General features: G+C 39.5%; 1 protein-coding gene across 3 annotated transcripts; it reads right to left on the bottom strand.

The window, feature by feature from the left end:
* Nucleotides 1-1,862: 1,862 nt before the first annotated feature.
* On the bottom strand, nucleotides 1,863-23,751 carry SLC35D2 (solute carrier family 35 member D2). Of its 3 annotated transcripts, XM_063319613.1 has the most exons (12): nucleotides 23,515-23,751; nucleotides 21,097-21,130; nucleotides 19,412-19,498; nucleotides 16,567-16,634; nucleotides 14,440-14,511; nucleotides 12,434-12,502; nucleotides 11,306-11,408; nucleotides 9,778-9,870; nucleotides 7,263-7,330; nucleotides 6,431-6,509; nucleotides 4,548-4,630; nucleotides 1,863-3,945 (listed from the first exon to the last, which is right to left on the bottom strand). In XM_063319613.1, exons 1-12 carry the CDS (start codon nucleotides 23,652-23,654, stop codon nucleotides 3,843-3,845), a joined length of 999 nt encoding a protein of 332 aa, XP_063175683.1. In that variant the 5' UTR covers nucleotides 23,655-23,751; the 3' UTR covers nucleotides 1,863-3,842. The 3 variants fall into 3 exon arrangements, with proteins under 3 accessions (XP_063175683.1, XP_063175684.1, XP_063175685.1); XM_063319614.1 differs by lacking the exon at nucleotides 14,440-14,511; XM_063319615.1 differs by lacking the exons at nucleotides 12,434-12,502; nucleotides 14,440-14,511 and having other exon boundaries at nucleotides 1,864-3,945.
* Nucleotides 23,752-24,237: the final 486 nt, after the last annotated feature.

The following is a 24,237-nucleotide window of genomic DNA, read 5'->3' as shown; positions in this document are numbered from 1 at the left end:
TCTTCTACATATTTTAAGGATACTCTTCCACAGTTAACATAAATCATTGTTAAAATTTAACCTAAACCTGACACCCAGAAATCTCCAACTGAAGAACAGCAATATATATCAAGTGTCATGTTACTGACACCTTCAGCTAGAAAACAATATGCCAACGTATTACAGAGTATAGATGATGTCTGAATCACAAGGAATGTAACACTAACTCTATCTATAACAAGAATATATAAAAATCACCACCATCTCAGCTTAACAACCCAGTTTTCTCACGCATAAGCTCTCTTAAAATTTCAGTGTAATTACTGTTTTCCATTCCATAATGCCTGTTGTTTTACCCCGTAAGTAAAGCAGATCAACAAAGATCTGAATATTAAACTTCAAAAAATATTTATGTACAACCACAAATCCCCCAAAGCATTACGTGGTATTCAAGGAATATTTTAGATTTGAACAAGTAGCACTGTGTTCTTCATATGCAACAACAATGCTGAATACCTCCTTTAAATGAAAAAGAAACAAAAACATTTTCTTTTCCGGAGACTGGTAATGAGTCTGGGATTTGCTTATAGTACCTCATGGGCCTAATATTTGTAAATCAGGCCAAGATACTGAAAGGAAAAATAACAAATTCTTACAAATGTGAAGAATTTTTCATCCAGCTCAGTCCAAGTTGTTTTCCTGAGGTATTGCTTCTGACACTCACAAGAATCATTGTGAGAACCTTACACATTGCATGGGTAGAAAGCTTCTTTGGGTGACCACTGTACCTTTTCACTCCTAATCTCATTCCATTACAGCTAGCCCTCTGCTACGCAATCCCTATAAAATTAAGAGTATGAACAGACAAACATGCAGTACAATACTCCTTTTCAATACAGCTACTGTTTTTAAGTTTCTTTATATGTTCCCTTGTAAATACAGCCTGCCACATGTAGAACTTTAAAAGTTTTAAAAATATTGGACTGACTTCTGAAAATCAAGTAGCTGTAGCTAGCAGCCAGTATCCACAAGATGCATCTGTGAGGGAATGTGACTTTCAGAAGTCAATCCAGTATCTCTTAAAACTAGCCTACTGAACAATTCTTTCACATATGTATTCTGAAGAGTAGTATTTTCTCTAACAATTGTTACCACTTTTCAAAAAGAAAGGAAAGAAAATAAAGCTTCACGCAGCAAGTAAGTCATCTAGTTTTACAACTGGTTTAGCATTTCATGAAGCTAACATGAAATCTGTAGGAAAGGAAAGTTAGGACTATCTACAGATGTATCCTAAGAGAAATCAGTTTTAAATTACTACTTCATTAACTGAGAGACACAGTTACTAAGATTCTGAATGAAAGAGCCATTTCCATAATTGCCTAAATTCTAATGTGAGCGTTCTGCCTGGTTGTGCACGTATTCCCACAGTTTCAACTAGTAAATTTACTGGAATCAATATTATCTCCACAGCTACAGAAGAAAGTAGTAAGAGACTGACGCTGAGTTGCTTTGTGAAAGGATGGAAGCACTTGCAAGTTCTTCTAGATAATACCTATTTTTGCTTATTCTTAAATTTATATTTTAAATGATTCTGAGTAATGCAGAGACTTTGGGAATCAGGTGAGAAGTCTGAAGGGCTTCAAAAACATGACATGAACAATGAATTAAATAAAATCACTTCCACTACGGTACAGAATGAGCTAATGAAACCACTTCAAGTACAGTACAGCAGTTGAACATATAGAAAGCAAATATTTGTGCTATCCGTGTGTGCTTAAAAGCATTTTATGTGTCCATCCACACAAAAAACCCCAAAACTTGTTAAAACTATAATCTGCATCTCTTTATTTATAAAAGATACAGCAAAATATTAATGAATTAAATGTACACAGTAGCTGGTCCTTTGTGGGAACTAAATATTATTTAGTGGGTGCCATTATGTGTCCATTTGTATTGCAATCAAATGGCTTTCATAACCTTTTCATAATTAATGAAAACCCTCCAATGACTTGTCCCACTGTAGAGAGATGAGGTTCAATAATTAGGATTCTGGAGGTAGAGATGATCTTGAGAAAGAGGAATCCTACAAAAGAATACGCTCAAAAATATTGAAGGCTTTCTAAGGATAAAAAAATATTTAAAAACAGATCTCTCTAAAATATTTTCAGCAACCCCTTCCCTTTCCAGCTCTTCAACAGGTAGAAAATGAAAGTCACACCTCTTAGCCAACTGTGAGAATGGATAGCCCAGACTTCTGTTTCCACTTTGACTGTGCCCTTAAATTCCACTTCTACTATCTGCAGTCACTCATCCTCTTGCCATTCAAATCCACGCAGGCAGTCGGCAGCCCGGTCATTCCCTGAAGCTTCTGGTATGAGCTACTCACATGTTTCCTAGATCTAATTCAGTCTGGTCATTCACACGTTACACGCAGAGTAATGCTTTACAGATTTAGTTATATTTTAATTCAAGTAGGGATAAAACAAGTCATTAGATCACCCTGGTTCCATGTCATGATCTTCCAAAATCTTCTTTTGATTTGATTATTTTAAAAAATCTTGGCTCTTGCTTGCAGGGAGTTGAAATCTTCAAGAAGATTAATTACTCTGACTTCCTCCAGTGCCACAATGCTTCTATGGTGCTTTCAAAGATTAATGCTATATCCTCAGAGACACAGGTAAGCATTATCAACTGTATTTGCAGAGAAGGAAATCAGGATACAGAGTGGTGCTATTATTGTCCCAGATGATAACCCAAACAATCAGATGCCAGACCTTTTTTTTTTAAACCACTGGACCAGCCTTGCCCACTGTAGCAATCCCTTAGGCTTCTTGTGATTCCCTATTTTGAATTTTAAGCACAAACTAGTACCAGACAAACTTTCACTGCACACGTAAGACACAGCAAGACAGCGATCCTTTCTCCTCATTTAAAAACAAGTTAGTCTTCCATGTATCAATCAATCCATACATCAATCAAACTGCTCTCTGGTTCGTATACACTAGCATCGCTTCTCTGCAGCATTAAAAGGTAATTGTAGACAAAACATCAGAGGAGGAGACTGTAATATAAAAAGACAAATGTACCTAAACAAAAATATTTACCTTTGTTATCTCTCCTAATTACCTGTTTGGTACTGGCTCACACGCACAAAAAATCTTTTTAAATATTAGAAAATGTTCTCTCAATTTCCTCTCCCCTTGATCTTGCAGCAAAGTTATGAGATTTCACTTCTACCAGTGACAATTACAGCAGAACACCATGATGTTATTGATGGATGAGGAAAAGATTGACAGAGAATGTCTACACAATGCATACCGAACACACTAGGCCATATCCTGAATTCTTCAGTCAGCACTTACACAGGGAACAGTCTTGGGGCTTATCTCCTCTTTGCCCCATACGTTCCACAGTCACTTACACAAGAGCAAATGCGTATGTGAACTCATTCTGAATCACTAGCGTCTTTCACCTCTTCACTGATGTCAAAGATTGCATATGGCGTAAGGCAATGGTGAATCAAGCCTCATGATCTTTACAGGCAGTTTTGCCTCAGAGAGCACTGGCAGACACTGAAACAGAACAAACAGCACCAAAGTACAGGTAAATGAAGAAATTTACAACTTGAGATTTGTGTGGCATGCCTTCCTAAAAATTACGCCATGGTGTAAAATTAAACTTGCCCACATATAAAAAACATGGTGTACAAGAAAACTTCTGAACCAATGAGTTCTGTGCGCATCTGTGGCAATTGAGGTAGATTTTTTTTCTTATTCCAAATACGTTCCAGCATATACTTATTTAAGTTCTCAGCAACGCTAACAAAGGTGTATCTTCAGTCTCTTTCAAGGCAGGCCTTTTGGCTAACTCTTTGACTCAGGAAGTGTGTTCTCTTCATCACCATGTTGCATAGGCTTGCTGTTTCCTCTTAATGTTAAAAATGAGTATCTCAATCCTCCTGCCATACTAAAGAAAAGAGAATGAATAGAGGTGTCAGAGATACCTGATGTTGTATACACCATTCTATAGGTAAATATCATAAATATAGCATAAATTAGGAGTGCCTCAGAGCTACGTAAGCCATCTGAGAAACGAGCCCTGAGAAGACAAAGATCAATTATCAGTTGCTCCAACAGATTCATACAAACAGATGTAACAGTTCATCCAAACATACAAGAAGTAAGAACTCACAAGTCATAACTCATATTCAACAGGCACAACTCATTCAGTCAGTGTTCTCACTTCCCACATCACTTGGCTTTTACTTGGAAGCCTCACAGCTCAGAACTGCTGCTTGTGAAGAAAGAATGAACTTCAACCCTACATAATTAAACTGCAGACATGTTTCCATAGTTAAGATCTTACCATAGTAACATTCAGTATTTGAAAACAGACATGAAAAGACATCACTAATTGTAATGAACTTTACATCCTGAGGCAGTGTGTTCTCAGACCAGTAGTTTCAAAACTGCATCAACGAAGTGGACCAAACCAAAAAAAACATAAAACTATATCTCACTGAGAAATCTTCAGCTTTAACAAATAAAAGCTATTCAAGTTCTACTCACCAAATGTTTAGCCCTATAAAGTTTAACACAGAGAATATGTAATCTCCACCAATCAACATTCCAATGTAAGCAATGGATATATTCTGAAAGGAAACAAAAGCCATGTATTTATTGAAGTCAGTTTTCATTTCCAAGAATATAAATTATATCAATTAATTTACTTTTCTAAGGAAATAGCTATACTCTGTTGCTGGCCACTCTAAAAATCAGTGTTTAAATTAGTTTCACAGGATGTCAGCCTTATGGATAATGGAACAGCAAAATAGAATAATATAATAACTATGTTTTCTAATGAATAACTCTCTGGGGAAAAAAAAAAGTAAAAAAAAAAAAACAACAAACTATTTTACGTTAGGTAAAATGGAATTACGGCCACCCTCTGAAAATATACTTTGTTTTAATCTTTGGAAGGCTGATTTCAAATCCTATTTCTTAAGAGCAGGTTTTGGATTCTCAAGTATAAAAATTATGCTTTAAAGTTACAATAAAAGCTCTTTACTATTGCTTTACTATTGCTCCTTACTTTGCCAACTAAATGTGCATTGAAAGCACTTGGCTGAAGTTCAAGGCAGGCACAGTTTAAAGCTAAAGATTCTAACCCTCACCCCACCCCCATCAAGTTTTGGGAAAACTGTCCCCTATAGACAGAATGAAAGCTATACAACTGTGTGATCATTTTACCAACACTTTGTTGGTTTCAAACGTTTTAGCAGTTAGCCTGGATGATTACATCATTTCTACCAATTTCTGCTGGGGACTTCTGCATCATAAAGTGCTTCTCAACTTTAAAGTTGTTCAGAATGTCTCAAAGACTAATCATTACTCAGAAAACAGAACTAGTGTTTCTCTGTCTTAATGGTTCAATGCAGACATATAAAATTTAAAAGACTGCTTTCTGGACCACAGAATGAAAACTACTAGATTAATCATCTTGCCAGCTTTCAAAAAAAAAAAAAAACACTGTAGAAAGAGAAGTACCATCTTCTTTTTGCTGATTTTGCTGTGCTGGAGGTATCGTTTTCCTTAGTCATCCATGAAAGGGAGCACCCTCAGGACTGTTATTCCTGTGCCTAAACTAGTTTGGATTCTGATAGTTTTTTGGCCCACAACTGCACAAATTTCAACTCTTGCTAAAACTCTCACAGCTTACAGCTCCATGTTTCTCTCCAAACTGGCCTACAAAAAGGTGCTTTGCAGTCAGTGATCTTACTGCTTCAGACATGCTGGCCTTATGAACAACACAAAGGAAGTTGCACTGGTTTAAAATTAAACTGAGATACAGAAAACGGACTGTAAGAACACCAAGTTCAGTTTTTAAGACAGACATGTTTTGGTGTTGATCAAATTGACCAGAATTTATACAAACCAAAACGAAAGAGTCCATTCAGCTCAAACACAAGTTCTCACAGACACCGAAGCAGTTGACCATAAAGCAATAAACTTCTTACTACAGCTTAGCCATTATCCTGTATCTATGAATGCCCTATTTATTAGCAGCAATAGAAACTAGCTCAGCCCAAAGTGAAAGTGGGTTAGTCTGTATCAGTTTGCAATGGATCTGCACCGGGCTACCTCGACTAACCCACAACAACTTGAACAGAAGCAGGTTAAATGTACATCTTTTAATTAAAGTGGTTCAAGTTTCTCATGTAAGAAAAATAAAAATAAACCAATCCATTGCTTTCTAGAATATACCTAAGCTTCAATGGAAGAAAACAAGGTCACTTCGTTTTGTGGATCTGCCAAATGTACAGCACAAGCAGTGTCTCAGTATCTGCCCTCATTTCATGTTTCCAGCTCCAAGTATAATAAGGATCATTGCTGAGTAAATGCTCTTCCCTGTCTATTTGAGTATTCTCATCTCCCTCTTCTCCGTAACTCACCTTGATGGCACCAACAACTGTCGTTGTAAGCGCAGAATTGTAATGACTGCACAGGACAGTAGAATACATCAAGAGAAACCTATATAAAGCAAAGGAGGAAATTTTATAAGTTCCTTCCAGGGAGCTCAGAAGTGTAGCAACACTTTGAAATGTTAAATATTTTCTGGATCAGTATTTTGCTGGGATCTTCGATCCTACCTGTTCCAAACCCTAAAAAAGGATTCTGTGGATCTGTATGTTAAGTTAATGATGTGCATATAGACAGTACTCAAAATACACATTAAAATGTGCTGCTTGAGCTCTAGCAGAGTCATCCCTATTTTCTGTGCTTCTTAAATGTCAGTATTTGAAGCTAGTTTGACCCCTTGGTTGGTGACGTGTGAAAGTGCAGAACAGGATCCAACTGACTTTTTTATTCTTGCTTTGACTCTGCAGTTTCAAGAGGAACAAAGCACTGTTTCATTACTTCTGAGTCTCTCATACTTTTCCAGGTACTTTAAAGAACAAATGCACTGAAACAGTTCCTATACTAAAGGGCTTACATTCTATTAACTGCAAAGAAGTTAGATAATCAGAACAGAAGGCTGTCAGAGACATACTGAGTACAGAAAGTAAAAAGCTAATGTCATGTTGTTGACCACTGTACTGTGAGGTCAACAACACAGATAGTACTGAAACAGTTACACTATTAGAAATAATTAAAAGACAGGAGAGAAGCCTTGAGGGAAATATATTTTCTTTGAATATTAACATAACTTATTAGTGAGCCTTACATTTGAGATTTGCAATTTGAAACACTGTCATTACACATTTTATTGCCCTGTGTCCTTACCCCAACACGCAGGAAAGAATAAATTGGAAGACAAATAAAATATTTGTCCAGTGCTGGAAATGTGTTGCCTATTAAAAAAAAAAGGGAGAGAGCAAGAATTATGTGCTATATAATCACCTGTAAACAGATATAAAATGTAGGTAAAATGAAAATGTGTAAAATCACAAGATACATTTAATTCATACTATAATTACAAAACATTTATATTACTACTGGAAACAGCTTCATGCATTTAACTTCAGAGACAGGATGACAGCACCCATGACACCTAGACTCATTCTCGTAACATGTATAGCAGTGCAGATACAAAACTGCACACTACAAGCAATGAATATAAATACGATATGGAGAATTTGTGGTTTTATATTTATTGATACAGATACCGATACGTGATTAATATTATATAATAAATAGTGTTGATATCAGACAGAGAGAAAAAGCAAATAAATAAATACTCTCCCTCATATCTATTTCATACCATGGATTCATTCATGAACAGCTTTCAAGCTCCAAGCCTGCATTTTTGAGCTCAAAAGTAGATTAAATAACCATTACTAAGGTCTCTCATCAATGAAGATCAATGGAAAGGCTAAATCCTCACTTTGAAGTCTGCTTCTTAGTGATGGCAGCACACAAACACACAGTGCCACACAACAGTCACTAAGAAACTTGTCACAGATTCTTTTCCATCTCTAGTAACTCAAGGATATGCATCATTTTAATCTGACTAGTTTAAAGTCACCTGTATCAGCACAAAACTCAGCAAAGGCTGAACACATCCCTGAAGAACAGGATAAAGGCTGTTAGTCCATGCTGAGCTGTGGCTAGCTGAGCCTCCACCACCTCGGGTAATAGATTAGATGGATGTCAGGCAGCTCTGCCCTGCTAGAATTCTGCTGCGTGCAACAACAAACTGCAAAGTATTACAGAGAGTCATTCCGGGGCTTCCTTTCTCTTCCACTGCATCATGCCTTCCTGTCCTCCTAGTCAGCCACCTGGTGAAGGAGAAGTGAATAACTGGGATACTCACAAACTGCAGTCTCTACAAGATGTGGTAGCTACTGCTCCAGAACTAGTCAGAGGAGCAGAAGCAATGTCCCTATCACATAGACATGGTACCGATATTTTGACTGGTGAAAGATACATGCTGTGCATTGTATGTGATGGATCAAGGCAAAAAGCTCCGCTATGGTAAAAGCAAACCAACTTCTATGGCCTGAAAATCTGCTAAATACAGCTGTATCTACAATGATTTCTTGCCTTTTCATCAGTATTTTTCCATTTTCTCTCTTTTTTCTTTGATAATCGCTGTGCATCACATTGACACTAGTTATCCACATCATTTAATGGGACTTTTAATATTAAATGACCAAGCCAATGCATATGCACAATAGGCACTATGCATTTCTCTTATATTCATTTATTCTTTTTGGGTAATTGAGCACTAATTTGTTTGTGACAAATTAACGTGGGCACAACACACTCTCTATTTTTCCCATAGGATAAACCTAGCAACAAGGTAAACTTCCCTGTCCAGTTCTCCCAAAGTGCCTCCAGCCCTGTCTGCTGGGAAAGCAGTTGAAACCTTACAGCTATACAAATTTGGCCCCCCGCTATGACTGCCAAGAAGGGCATCAGCTGCATTTTCCTAAACTGGCAGAAGGTCATGCTGGACTGATGTCACAAGAAGAGATTTCACAATAAGAGCTAACATAAATCCGTCATTTTCAGGGAATAATAATTTTTCCTCTTAAAGCAGACTTCTAAGAACACAATGACAAAATCATGTGAGTCCAGGGCACAACAACATACAACAAAGGACACTGGAATGATTTATGACACTCCCAAGCCCTGTAACAATTTTCAGTGGCAAATCTCAAACATTTCCAAAAAGGCATACAAACTGTCTAGACTCATTTTACTGTTAAGAAAAAGGCAACTCAGCAGGTTTGTGAGGGAGCCAGAAAAACACAAGCCTCCTGGTCTGATACTTTATGTGCCAGGACATACTGCCTACAGTATTATACTGTATTATGATTAGCTATGGAGAGTCATGCTGTTGTTCTATGAAAATTTAAAATATAAGTTACTAACCTAGACTGAGACTAAACAGGAATCTGTTTTGTGCATCAGAATGAGAGAAGGCCTGGAAATTGTCTGTTTTCGGTAGTTGCAATCTCATTTTAGAGCATGTGGCAAATCACACAGTGCAGCTGGATTCCCAACTAATTGCTCTGGTTGAGAGTCCCGAGTCATACATTAGTTCTTAAACAAAGATTAATACAAGGGCTATCACAAAAACTCAGCTTCTCCTTAAAGTGAATAATTGCAAGTTCTTACCTGTGAAGGGCAAGTCCAAGTCACATATTTGAAGTACTGGTCACTAACACAGAGATAGGACTACCTCTTTGAAAATAAAAAAAAAAAAAAAAAACAAAAACCCCACCCACCCCCCAGCTGAAGAAATGGAACACAATACCATCATCACTCTGAGATATGCAATATTGCTCCTTACCTGCTGTAAGTCTCCAGTAGAAAAGCTAATAATAACTGTTGGAATCACCATGAAACAAGCATTATAGAAAAGGACACCATATTTTCCCAACTCCTGTAAAAAATGAAACACGGTGTTTGGAATTACAAGCCATTTGGGAGAAAAATACTAAATATTACTCTGGCAACCCTTCTGACTTTATCATCAATGTTGTTCAATGATATCAATGACATTATTGAAATGTACTATGTGCACTTCAATTTAGTACATTTCAATTTAAAATACAAGCTTGTGATCGTTGGCTTCAATGTTTAGTACTGAGCTGAGTTTCCACTTCAGTCACACTGTCTGCACACTCAGTAGAATATTACTGTTCTGCTGTATCTTGAACAGTTTCCATACAACATCAGCTACTCAGAAACTTCCCAAGGCACTGGTCCAGAACTGCTTTGTGTTAGACTCCCCATAAGTCTGCGCCTGGGCAAGGGATTACCCATTCCATCTACTGCAAATCAACCACGAAAGCATAGGGCAGTGTGGTTCCCTGGGGCCAGTGTAACAGGAAAATTAATGAATTCGGACTCCTAGATGGAGCATCTCTAATCACTGGTAACTGATGTAACCCCAAGCAACTTGAGGGATGCCGTATATCCTGTTGGTTAACTTGCTTGACAGAAAGGGAGAAGATTGGGGGAAAGAAAAAGCAGCCTTCCCTTCCTCCAGATTAAGCCATGATACTTAGCAAATCTCTCCAGCTTACCTCTTGCTTTAAATGAAACTCCATACTTTACAGAAAACTGTGAGACCATTAACGTGCTGCTCATAAAGCAAAATACAGAGTCGGGATTCAATGTGACTCCTGAGATTTCCACTCATTTCCACATATTTCCACTGTACAGGCTGAACCACAAAAGTCAGTGACAAAACCTCTATCCAACAACTCCAAGACTGCTCTTTGCTATGGGGTGGTATGTTTTTATGGCACTGTATTTGAAAAGCAGCCTGCTCAATGTTTACATAAAGTATAATGTATAATAGTATCGCATTTGGCATATCTGGGTTTGGTGTAGACTTGCTTTTAGATAGCCAAAAAAGATAACAGTTATTGTGGTTATTGGCTCAAAGTGGACAGGTCTCTGTTCCTACCCACAAGCTCATTTTACAAAAACCTCAATTAAAGTGTGTTTCTAGTCAAAAAGCCATCTTCCTTAGATATATATAATCAAGTTTACAGGTAAGCAATTTGCTTTTGGTTTAGATTTATTTTATTTTTTTAGACAAAACCAATGTTTTAAAGCCACTACAAACTCTGCCTAAAAGACTTGGGAGAAAATAAAATACACTGTTTATCTAAGCCTGGCCCGAGATACTAATAACACGTTTTTCCCAGGCTGTTCTGTATTAAGGAAGCATATATCACCTGAAATATGAAAGCAAATAAAACTACTTATTAGTTCATAACTGTATATTCATAAACTCATATAATTAAGTAACCCACTGTTACCATACTGTCATAACATTAAATTCAACCTAATCACCCCACAGTTACCTTTGGATCAATTTTCTGCTTTGTGTAAACTCCATTTGCGGCTGTGAAGATATCATTTAGCAATACAAACATGTAGCCCTCCAGATTAAAAGACAGATCGGACCTGGGAAAGAAATATTATATTGTAAACAAGCAAAGAGTATACTATCCATTGAATTACCTAGAGAAATATCATAGATGAGGAAATGCAAATTCAGAGAACTCCAGCAAGTCACAGGTTTGGCTTTAAGCCTTCTTTCTAAGTCAAAATACTTTACATTTCTCTAGTTACACGACCATCACAAATAAGTCATCAGAGAGTTCCCAGCACTCAGTGTGGAAGTGGCAGGAAATGTTCAGTTTTCATTCTGTGAAAAATTCCATCTATCTCAATCCTGACGACCTGTCCAATTATTACTGAGTATACTTATCTATTTCTTTTAACACAAAAAGTAGCTAGGGAATAAAGTCCAACTGCTTGCTTTTTGCAGTCAGACCAGACATATTGTCATACTTTCTGTTTCAACTAGTTACCCCATGCATATAGGGTAATTAATTTATTAGGACATGGCTCTATCTGAGTCACATCACATGGAAATTATTTACCTTTGTACGTAGCAAAGCCAAGAAACAAAAAACAACATCACATTTCCTGTTAAGTAAAGGAATATTCAAACAGAAAGAAAAGAGACTAGCATACAAGTGCTTTGTGAACTTAATCTCACATTTGAACTTCTTCAAAGTCATTAAAAAAATAGACATTGCCTAACTCAAAATAGTCTTTGACAACCAAAAAATGAGTCCTTCTATCAAGAAAAAGAATGTATTTTTCTAAGATTATTAAAATACACTGATACTATGAAATGAAAGCAGCATTCCTTACATAGTTTTAACTGTTTCATTTGTGATCCTGCAAACATGGAAAACCTACGGGGGGGAAAAGAAGCACACAAATACTTCCAGCTGGAGTTAAATTTTTCCCTTTGTATTCCTGCACCTCTCTATGATATCAGTAGAGACATTTTCCAAATCAACTTAATCTGGAGCAACTGATCTCAACCTAGGTTTACTTGGCACTTTATAAGGAAAAAATCATCCTGTGGTCCTTTCTCTCATAACATGACCTCGTATAACAAATGAAAACCTTACCCAGCTGCTATGAAAGCCCCAAGAATGATGGCAAATACGCTGACTATAATACTCAGTGGATATCGTTTCCTGTAGACAAAAATTAGATAGTTCACATTTTCATTATTTGAAGATGAGATTAAATGGCTATCTGCCTGAAAAGCTTCAAGCAATTAGTAATGACAGAACATTTAACAGGAAAGCACAGTCTTCATAACCTTACAGAAGCAATGTGATTGACCATGTGCCACACTATCAGACCTTGTCCCTGAGAACAGAGATTAAAAAAGCATTGTAAGCAATCTGCTACTAGATAATTTTAAAAGATTAAAGGTTCAAAGTAACAGTGCTGGAACAAACTGTAATTTACTGTGTATTGGTATTCATAATGGATGTATTTCAGTGTCTTCCAGTAATCCAATAAAGGAAAATCACTACACATTTCTCATGTAGTTTTTGATCTCACATTTCCTTGGGAGGACCCTGTACAGCACACTATCTGGGCTATTTTTCAGATAGATACTTATTTTGAAGTCAAACTGAAACCTTGTACTCGAATAGGAAAGCAGGGAAGCTCATCATATTCTTCACTATGTCTACATCAGCACTGCCACAGAGCAGGGAAAAGCATACCATAAAACTATTCTGCTTCTTACACCTCAATTACTTTATTTAGAAATGTCTTTATTTAGAAATGTTTAGAATTTTTGCACCATACTGCAATGTGCCTTACAGACATTCCCCTCATCATTCTCTCAGGCTAGTCTCCAGCTCTGAGCTGGCCTTTGAGAAAAGATCCATCAAAACAAATGTACAGTGCTCTTGGAGAAATCCCGTGTGTCAAAGGAGCATAGCTGTGGACCACTGTCCCAACAACAAAGCTGTATGCAGTCTCTAGATATATTAGGCTTTGATCATAATGACTCTCGACAGTAACAACCCAGACCTTCACTGCTTTTCAAATCCTGAGGCAAGCCAGTACAGACTCTCTGGAGTCCTTTCATTTTCAGCCCTAAGGAAATACACTGCGGCAGTCTGTATGAATACAGTATTCTGCTCTTATGCTTTCCTTAATTTAGGATGTTGCTTGGTTTCATACACGACATGGCTGCAGTCCAGCTGAGAACTGATGACAGCCTCTCTGACTCACATTTTTCTCACTTGTTTGCAGGAGTCCTCAGGCCAACAGGAGAAGACAGCAAGTTCTGCTTTCCCTGTGAGAACTTAAAACCAGAAAAGAATCCCGGAGCATCCTCAAATATGAATCACATTGATCAACTGCTGTTTCAGCCAAAAGGAGAGGACGGTCTACTTGGGGGCCTTCTGAAAAGCTTTTCCCCTGACCATCACTCTCATGTTGCCTGAGTTCAGCTTCAACAAGCTGCTTTTCCCCTTGTCACCTCACCTTAACCAAGCAGAAGCCATCTGGATAGAACTATGATGGTGACAAAGTATAATGTATTTATATGCATGTTCATCCAAGTCAGTACAACTGAAATTAGTGATCCCAAGCTGCAACAGCATGCACTTCTTAATTTCTCATCTCAGAGGTATCTATAATTAAGGAGTTTTCTGATCTAACAGCACACTGGTAGATACCATTTTGTTTCATTAAACTGGTATGGTATTAGACTTGACCCAGAAAGCTACTCTACATAAGCAGACTGCCATGCTATCATCACTGTTTTGTGTCCTAAGGACCCATCTGTTTCAAGCAGTTTGTTGCTTAAGGGCCTCCAAGACAGGACACAAAACATAACTGCTAAAAGTGTCTAAGTTGTGCTCTCCTTACCTGACTCCTGCGCAACAGTCAAGAGAAGATGCTGTGTAAATGAGAGCAAGCTGAATTTTTTTTTCCTGTATTCACTAAATTGTATGCATTTGTCTTCAAAAAATCTACTTAAGATCACTTTCTTTGCTTTTCTCTACTTGTCAATAAAAAGCACTCATTCTATATTCTCATGATATGCCACGCATTTGACATGATCTAAAATAAAGGTATCTTAAATGAAAAAAAAAAGGATCACCCAAGTATGATGATTTCCAGCAGTAAAGTAAGTGGAATGGTAAACTTCCTGAGTACTGTAAACATCGGCAAACTGTCAAAAAAAAAAAAAATCCAAGATAAACATCATTTTTATGTTCCAATTCTTATCTAATCTTACTAACCAGAGGATGAAACCATTTGTCCGGCAATAAGCAACGAAAACAAATTCCCAGCCACTTATCATGTATAAAAAGATGTCAGTCTGACACTAGAGGTAGATTAGATAACCAAATCACTGAAAAATAACAAGATTTGCCAGTTTGTAAAACAATGCAACTGACTACCTTTTAAAAGGTCCCTCTGCATCAGTCAAAATCAAGTATAAAAGCTATTTTCTACCCGCCATAGCCCTTATGAAATAATTCGTTCTGTAGAATTCATGGGCAGGGTAAGCAAAAATGATTTCTCTTGCAAACTTAAATGACACGCTATAAACCTATCTCTGAAAACACAGAACAGAAATAAAATACAAAACAAACATGCTTAGTAAATGAGCTGTACTTTCAAAAAGTCAAATAGATCCACAAGAAAAAATCAGAGAAAGTATAAGAAACATGAAAGGTGGTACCAGCTGCAACTACCAAACAAACAGCTACTTTTGAACAACATATTGTTGGTCTACACGAAGTAATGCAGTTGGAAATCTTTTTGATTAATTTGAGAAAACACTTGCATCTAACGCTGGAAATCTGATAGCATGGCCATACAGACCAATCAATCCTCTGCTTAAGGTAACTATTGGCAACTGCATTAATAAATGATACAAATCCTAACACAGAGTTTAATCACTTTAAACAACAGACATTTTGAAGTTATGCATAGGATCACCTCCACCTTACAGACAACCCAAACAAGGCGGAAAGTTCGATAATGTAAACAAATGTCACATAATGTAACAAAACACAATGTAACACAATGTTAATGGTAGAAACACTGCAGCCATTCTTACTTTTCTGTTACAAAAATGAGTTATGAATAGTAAATCTGAAAGAGGTATGTCAGCCATACGAGGAAGAGATGGTGCACTTGTGTTTAAAACTACCTACTAAACTTTTTATTTTAAAATTACAGTTGGGGAAACAGGAAAGAAGAACCCATGAATCAAACTTTTACAGGATTGAAACCATTTTCATATTCACATTGGCTGAAGTGCGACTAGGGACAGTACTGCTGAAGTCCTTATGTCTGCCTGGTCAGTCACTTCAGTCGAACAACCTCTGAATGCGTACAACACAGAGTTGCAAAATCAAGCGTCTAATATTGCTAGGCAAAGAAAATCAGTTCTATAAATAAAAAGAAATGTAAACAAATTAAAAGTAATACATGTTCTCTCACAGCTTATGTCTCAAAGTTATGAAATGCTGAAAACCTAAAAAATTCTCCACTTTGGTTTAGGTTACTACCAAACCCTTGGGAGCCTGGAATAACACACAAGAAACCACCACAATGGTAGTGATGAATCCTCTAATTCAGTGCAGCCGTTAGGCTTCTGCCCTCTTCTTCCACAGAAAATGTGGTCATTCAATCTATTATAGCAGGTCCTCTACATAACTTACACTTTTTTAGTACTAGCATGGAAGCAACTCTCATGAATCTACGCTTACGCGCATACAGGAGCCAGCGAGCAAGAAATCCCTTGGTGGTCAGCAGGGCTAGGCTGCTGTCACCACCCCACTGCACCATCATTTTTCCATCTCTTGGCGACTCCTAAATAATCTGCACCGACATCATGGTACAAGTCTTTCCCTTCTTCTTTCAAAAACGTCTTTCTTACAGCTTTCAAACCCTCTGGTTAGGACACACAGGAAAAGCTGGACGCTTGGGTGTGAGGGGAAAGGGAAAGTACTTTCATTGTCACAGAGGAGTATTGTGATTTTCTGTCAATACAGGCCTGGCTAAGCCCCCCTTAAGAAACATACAACTTGCAACAGATCAAATGTTTGGGTAAGAATTTCATAATAGTATCAGGGGTTTAGACAGACCGACAGACATCATACGCATTTAAGTCCCTGCGCAATGCTCTTCTTTAGTGATTGATTATTTTTTACCCCCACAAAAGAAAAGGGTAAAGTCCAAAGAGCTTACTTATAACTTCCATTTACTGTACCTGAGTTTGCTGGTACTTGATAATCCACTTATGTGGTTTCCAACATAAATCAGAGGCAGAGGAAACAACTGCGATAAAATTAAAAGCACAACTCAGATTATTATGTTTTGAAGCATTGTTAGAAACTTTACTTGATAGAATTTGATAGGTGTAGTATCAGGAGCACTTTTAGCTAGGAAGAGGGTTTCTTCAAGGAAAAAAAGAGGTATATTGCAAACTGATCTGTAGCTCTCCTTCATGTGACCTTGCACAACCATAGCTTCACTGATTTCATCAGAAGAGTTGCAATCTACCTCTAATGGGACTCAGAATCTATTTACAGTAAATGTTAATCAGGTTTATTTTAATTACTGTAATCCTCAGATTAATACCCATTCTAACACTTGAATTTTAGGTATAAAAGTAATATTAATAACAGTGGCTAAATAAGCAAGAGAACAGGTGGAATAAAAGAATGAATAAATTGTAACTATGCTGTGCTTCTGTAGGTACTCCACATATACTAGTATGCCTGGAAGACACACCATTGTAGATCTACTGAACAAATTATGCTATGTGAGACACTAGAAAGGTAAGTATTTAGGGGTAAATTAAACTACCTTTTTTCGCTTCTTGCATAATGAGACTGACTCACACAGAAACATATGGGCCCTAACACAATACAGAGAAACAATAACAGAACTTCAGAGGCTTAAGAAAATGTACAAGAATTCAGAGATCCCTACACAATATTCAGCTGCAGCTCAAAGCTGCTAATTCTCCCACTACAGAAAAGTTGCAGAAGATTAAAAGCAACCAAAGTAATCAATGGGAGCAAAGGTGGTGTGTACATCTAGTTCTATTCACTATCAGCCAAGTGGAGCCGAAATGCCAGAAAGACAAACCAGATCCTCTACCCTAACATGTGTAATATTTGCTGCTGTTCTGCCTACACACGCTTCAGTGCCTACACACTCTGTGTGTTAGAGGCTATGTCCTCTCAAAGCATTGTGTGCTGGCAAAGCATATAGAGGAGTGGGCTGCATTTTGTCTATGACAGAAATTCTGCATTTCTTTTACAGCAAAGACGAGAGGGGAGAAAAGTGCAGTAAAAGTTAACTTTTAAATGAAAGTAGCAGTAAAAGTAAACAGGACTATAATCAGGAGTGTAAGTAACCATAAATATTCAGACCGTCAACATAAGTCTGCAAAAATTTTGTAATGCGCTATCTCTTCAGCAGACTTTTATTTAGAGAAATCTGATTCATTTCATTCATAGGATGAAAACAGAACTGACATTACATTCTCTGTCGTGTGGACTTGGTCTATTGTAAAGACAAAATTACAACATCCAGCACAACATCAGAGATCAGTGATATAGTTACTTAAAAAGAGTCAAGAATTCCACTAAAATAAACACTTTGCGACTTTAAAACTCTAGCTGAAAGCACAGCCCAGGAGTGATAAGCAATGACACTCTGGGTATCAAAGAAGGCAAAAGTTGTCAAAAGCATAAACAGTTGGTCAAAGGGTGCTTTAAAAAGTAAAGAAATCAACAATGAATAATCCAGCTAATTCACTGTGACTAGTAAAATGCAGCACTACAAGCAAGTTCTGGATGCTGCAGTGCCGACTTGCTCCCAGCACACTCAGGAAAGTCTTCCAAAGGATAGATATTAGGACAAAGAAAAGGGGTGCTGTATTTTTTTAATGCCTTTGCACTGATGTTAAAGTGAAGGTGACAGCAGAGACAGAGAGTAGTGGGACTGGAGGAGGTGGAGGGAAGAAACTTCTCGAGGTCTCAACAAGCTGTTTATATGCAGAACTCAAAACTGCACACTGGGAAACCTTTCTCTTTTATATTTTGGAAAAAATAAGCATTGTACATTTTGTAATTGATGCTACAGATATTCCTACAAGATTTTTACATGCAGAAATGCCAATGATTTCAACATGCATTTAGAATAAAGAGCATTCACCAATGGCTGTGAGACGTTTATAGTAAACCTCATACTGGTAGTAAGACAAGATTCTGCAATGAAGATGCTGGCCTGATCTTCAGTGGGCCATGGTACCTGAGCCCTGCAGCAGAGCTGGGAGCTAACCCCCTCCGTATCTCTGATCAGACACAGAACAATACCCTGCAACAAGCCATAAAAGCACAGGCTTATGCATCAAAGTAAAGCTCCAGCAACATTGCACATGGATGCAAAAATCTAAAAGGATCATCACAGTTCCCAAACTGAGATACATAAAAGATCTTCTCATATTTCCTCTGTCCTGCCTCTTTAGACCATACACACTTCACACTTAAGGTCTTTACGATGCAGCCAGCCCCTACCTACAGTTGTTTTCAGTGAGCATTATTTTAGCCCCTCCTATGGAACGTGAATCTTGCTTTTGGAGTCAATAGTTGGTTGGGTTTTTTTGGTCTATCAGATATTCTTTCCCTGTTGTTTTATCACATGTCCCATTCAAATTTCCAAGCAGCCTTTCTCCCTTCCTGCTGTGATCAAAATTCTTTATTAAACACAGATCTCCCATTGATCCCAAAGGGAGCTGTATACATCCAGAAAAATACTTCAGGAATCTGAAAGAGTTCATCCAGCTGCATGAACGTACAGCACCCTTTCCTGTGCACTGCATAACAAAATGGCACCAGATTTCTCTGCAAGCAAAAGGCCAGAATACTGCAGTGAAATTAAAATTAACAAATCCAATATTAAATGAAACAAAGATAGAAATATTCACATTTGACAAACAAATGCAAATTTTTTTTTGTTCTTCTATCTTGTCTCCATAAGAAAGAATGACACTATAAGAGGTAATAATTTCTTATTAATATCAGGACCTACATAATCCTTACCTTCACAGGTATACTTTTGTCAAAATCAGGGAAGTGCACAACCTTATTCAGTTTTGACACATACAGGATAAGTATAGTGGCTGCCATCTAAACAAAAACAAAAAACAAGAAGCCATGTAAGAGCAAAATTGGAATGTGTGAATGAAAGAACTGCTTCACAGACAAAATTTCCATGTGCATTTGACAAATGCTAGGTATTATGTACTTCTTTCAAAGAACAACACAGCACATAATAAACTGGAATAACGTAATTCTTACAAATTTTGCCAGACATTTATTTGAAAGTACAACATAGACCTATGCTTTACTATCTTGAGAAAATTCGCGACAACCTGTGAAACAATGCATGCTGAGAAGGAGCTGAGAACATAAATCAGGACATTATCCCAGAATAATCATGCTATTTTCACTCAGAGTGTTGTTTAGTGTGCGGAATCACTCTTACAGCTTTTTTGGTAATGTAAGACAGGGGTTGTGCATTGATCAGTCCATTGACAACATGATGAAGAAATAGTAAAGATACAGACAGAATAAAGAACATCTAAGCAATCACACACCATAAGAATTAATGCTGGCCCCAAGGAAGAAAAAGAAAGTTAAAATTTTCCTTATACAAAAATACAGTAATTGGCTATCTAGAAGATGAGGTGGAGTCATGTTCTGCAGACTAAAGCATTATACCATATTATATGCAGGAAAATCTTGCAACGATCAGTCAACAAAACAGGGAAATGCCATTCTTAGGTTATTCCTTGCAGTCTTAGGTTCTGCAAAGGAATAAAGCCATAGCATTGCCCTTAACATGAATTACTGCCACATTTTCTAGTCTTTGGCTTCCACTGAAACATGATGCGTGGCTCCTTGAGCAGTGGATGTGTGTCTCTTTCCCCCTCTCACACAGCAAAGATTTTACAAGACATTTTACTCTCTTCAGCACCAAACAGTAGAGATGTTAGCCTCACAGTACCCTGTTTTCACCTCTTCCCCACCACCCCGTAGCTTGTGACCTTGGCAGAAAGTAAATCCTCTCTTTTAAATGTATCTGCCTAAACAATCCTTGTTTCAAGGCTCCATCTTGCCCTGCCATCTCTCTGCAAAGTCACACGTCCTTTTTATGGACTGGGTACACAAACATTTGAACTTTTGTTTTTACTATGATGCCTACTAACAACAAAAATAACAAAAAAATATATTTCTGCTGCAGTACTGCAAATTGCGCACAGGCAAGTAAGGCAAAACAGAACAAAAACTGTGTGAGAGTCCTGCTGGAAAACTTCTGGGAAAGGGGGAAGAGATTTATGAGGAAACATGCAGTTTGCCTACAAATAGGAGCAGTACCTCTGCATATAATCCATAAATGTTCAAGGACTCTCATAGAATCTATGCACTTGCTAGAACAAATCTTGACAGTTTTGGAGGCCAGATCTCTCAGTTACTGAACTCTACAAGGGGAAACAAACGGCAATTCCAGTCCTTTACGTGACTCTTCCCAGCAAGAGTTTTGACTTTACCTGAAACTTCCTTGATCTCACTAAAACAAATCACTCTTCCTTACAGCATATCTAATTCAGAAGACAAGCAATACAGTATAACAGTTTTTCCCCTGTACAACAGACCTCTATGCTAACATGACTTTAACTTACAAAATAGTAAGTATATTTAGTATGCTTTACTTGTGAACATACCTGTCCAATTCCAAGAAACATCGGTGATGGGAAGCTGAAAAGCATAAACAGATACTTAATACTGAGGAAAGAAAAAGAAGAAAAAAAGAGGAAAAAGAAAAAAAAGAGTTTAAATTCAGCAACAAAATCAACAAGTGGACATGTGGATGACTGGTCTGTCTTTCACAAGAGCTCAGGAACTGCTACACTTATTGGAGATCTAATATTTCTACAGAAAAACACAAGCTGCATCAAAATAATATAGCATATGCACAGTTCAACAATTCTAAATTGCTAACTGTTTTGGGGATATTTGTAAGTGAAGGTAACACACTTGGAGAACTCTAACAATGCATGATTTTTTGAGTGGCCTCACATATGCAGTATACATCCTGAGGTGGTATAGTAAGTTACATCTCTTGCACTTGCCCTAAGCTTATCTCCACTGCCCAAACACACTAGCAATATGTTTTTGTAAAAAGAAAGTACCTAGGGTAAATGTTGTAGAAACATTTATTGTCTGATAAAACAGCTAAATTCCTATCATACCGCTTCAGTTAGCTTTAGCTGAAAGCATGGAGAGTTGAATGTCAAGAAAGCAGAAACTTTAGCAGGACACCCGAAGAGCCTGAGTGCCTCTATTTTTACCCCTAAATCCACATCAAGTTATAAGCAGTAAGGGTGTGGCAGTAACTGCTAGTTCTCTGTATGCATAATGAAATACAAGCAAAGAAGTTACGATGGACGGCTGCTTTATGCCACAATCAGCAGTGTCAGGAGCCTCTCTGCCCAAAAGCTTTAGATGTCAAGGAGCTCCCTGAATGTGACAGCTCCTGCTGCTTCCCAGGAGTCTCACAGCATTTTGCTGGACTGCCCTGTCAGGTCTGGTCACACACAAACCTGCATCCAGGGAATCTAAATAAAACCCATTTCTGTGCACATCTGCACTAACAAATGCTTAAGGCAGTTCCACGTCCTCAACAAGCTTTGTAATTTTCCATTTATCAAGGCTCCCTGAGGTTGTCGTTATTTATCGCAGAAACCACCAGGAAGTGCCATACTGCTACTTGGTGCGCTGTGAAATGTACATCTCAAATGAGCACCGCTGGGACGGGAACACAGTATTAGCAAAAGAAAGAAACGCTCTGAACCACAGCAGGAAGACCATAAGCACACTGGATTCATAACACAGATAGAGGGTTAGGAGCAGCCAGTAGTAAAAGAGATTCCCGCAAAAAGAGATATTACGGGGAAAAAAAAAAGAGTAGAAGAAACAGGACTTAATCATGTGACACATAAACTGTGTTTTGGTTTGTATTTACAGCTACACCACATAAATATGGAGACTTCACTCATCTGTACCACACAGATTTCTCCAGACATTTTTGATTTGCGGAGCCCTAAACATTCCCAGCAAGGCTGCAAGCTCTTTATACAAAATTTAGGCTAACTAATGGCATGCTGTCCTTGACTATCTCCTACTGATGTGCTAGATGTATGCCAGGGACTTACAGGGAGCTGCAGACTGTATGATGAAAACCACTATAAACCAAAACCTCAGCTTGCCTCATGTATCATTTCTGGGAGATGTTCTATATACCTGTTATGCACTCAAATAACACTGAACATTAGAAAATAACAGCAAGTTTTGCTGTTTATTTTTTTTCCTTTGTTCTGTTTTGTTTTTTTTTTTCTTTTTTTAGTTCATGAGGTAAGACACAGCAAAACCAGAGCAAACCTTTTAAGTAAAGAATACTGACAGTGAGAAGATCACCACTACAGGACAACAATTGCATATGGGATGCCCTATCGAGTCAAAGACATGGTTTTTCAGTGGTTTTATCATTAAGAGATTTTCTGAGGTTTGCTTCCTGTTTCTGGCTACCTCAGAAAAGAAAGGGGCTCGCAGGAAGGTAACCTGACTGTTTGGCAGCAACAGTTAGGGGAAACGCTGTTTCCCTGAGGGGCCTGAGCTGGTGCAAGTGGCGAAACACCAGCCTGAATGCTGTGAATGATGACAGGCTTTCGAGGGAAAGACCATCACGCTTCAAAACCACGTCTGCACAGGACTCTGCCGCTGGGCAGTTTTGCAGAAGTGGTGCATACTGGGCATAAACGGGGTCTGGAAGCAGAGGAACCGACCCCAGCCTCAGCACATTCCCCAACATCTCCGGTGCTAAAAGCGCCTGTGGCTCTGGGCCAGCTGACTGCCCGGGGCCAGAGCTGCACCGACACCCCGGGTTACGCTCAGGGTCATGAAAACGCTTCCCCGCCGGCTGAGTGCGGTGCGGCCCGGCTCGGCTTCGGGGACGAAGTGCTGCCTGCCCTCACCGGGAGAGGAGCGGCACCGCCGCCAGCCCGCGGGGATGGCCGGGCCGGGCCGGGCCGGGCCGGGCCGGGCCAGGGTCCGCCGCGGCCTACGGCCCGGCCTGCCCTCACCTGTAGGCGCTGAGCAGGGCCTTGTTGACCAGCACGATGAGGAAGGAGCAAGTCCCGTAGAAAAGGGCTGAGAGCACCCTGGGCAACGTCGAGGCCGCAGCGGCGCCCGCCGCCTCCCCCGCGGCCTGCCCAGCGCTCATGGCGGCGAGGAGCGGCGGCGGCGGGCAGGGCCCCACCACCGGCTGCTGGAAGGCGGCCGGCCAGGCCGCCGCCGCCCCTCCTCCTCTCCCCCGGCCCGGCCCCGGGCGGCGGCGGCCGCAGGGCGCCCCCTGGCGGGGCGGTGTGCGGAGCCCGCGCACGGGGTCCCCGTCGGGGGGGGTTACCACAGCCGCGCCGCGCCTCCCCGCCGCGCCGGGAGCGCAGCCGCCCGGCCCGCTCCGGCCGGGCCCCCCTTAGCGCCAGCCCCCCGCCGCCGCCGCCGCCGCTCTGCGGGGACCGGCCGACAGGGAAGGTAGGCGGAGGTAGAAGTCCAGCGCGACGTGCCGGCCGCCGCCCCCGGGGGCGCCGCGCCAGCAGGGCCGGTCCCAGCGCTGAGCCGTGTGCCCTCCACCGCCGGGTGGCTTTGGTTCTCGAACCGGTGTCACGGGAAAGGAGTTGAAACCAGTTGAAACTCGGGGTGAAACCAGCCGGGCCCCGGCTGCAGCTCAGCATGGACGCCGCGGGCCCGCGCCCCCTGCCGCAGCACAGCGCACTTGGGCTTGGCTTCGCAGGACCTCTCACAAG

The sequence above is a fragment of the Chroicocephalus ridibundus genome, chromosome Z (assembly GCF_963924245.1).
Source record: "Chroicocephalus ridibundus chromosome Z, bChrRid1.1, whole genome shotgun sequence".
NCBI classification, from domain to species: Eukaryota; Metazoa; Chordata; class Aves; order Charadriiformes; family Laridae; genus Chroicocephalus; species Chroicocephalus ridibundus.
This window is presented reverse-complemented; position numbering and strand designations above follow the sequence as displayed.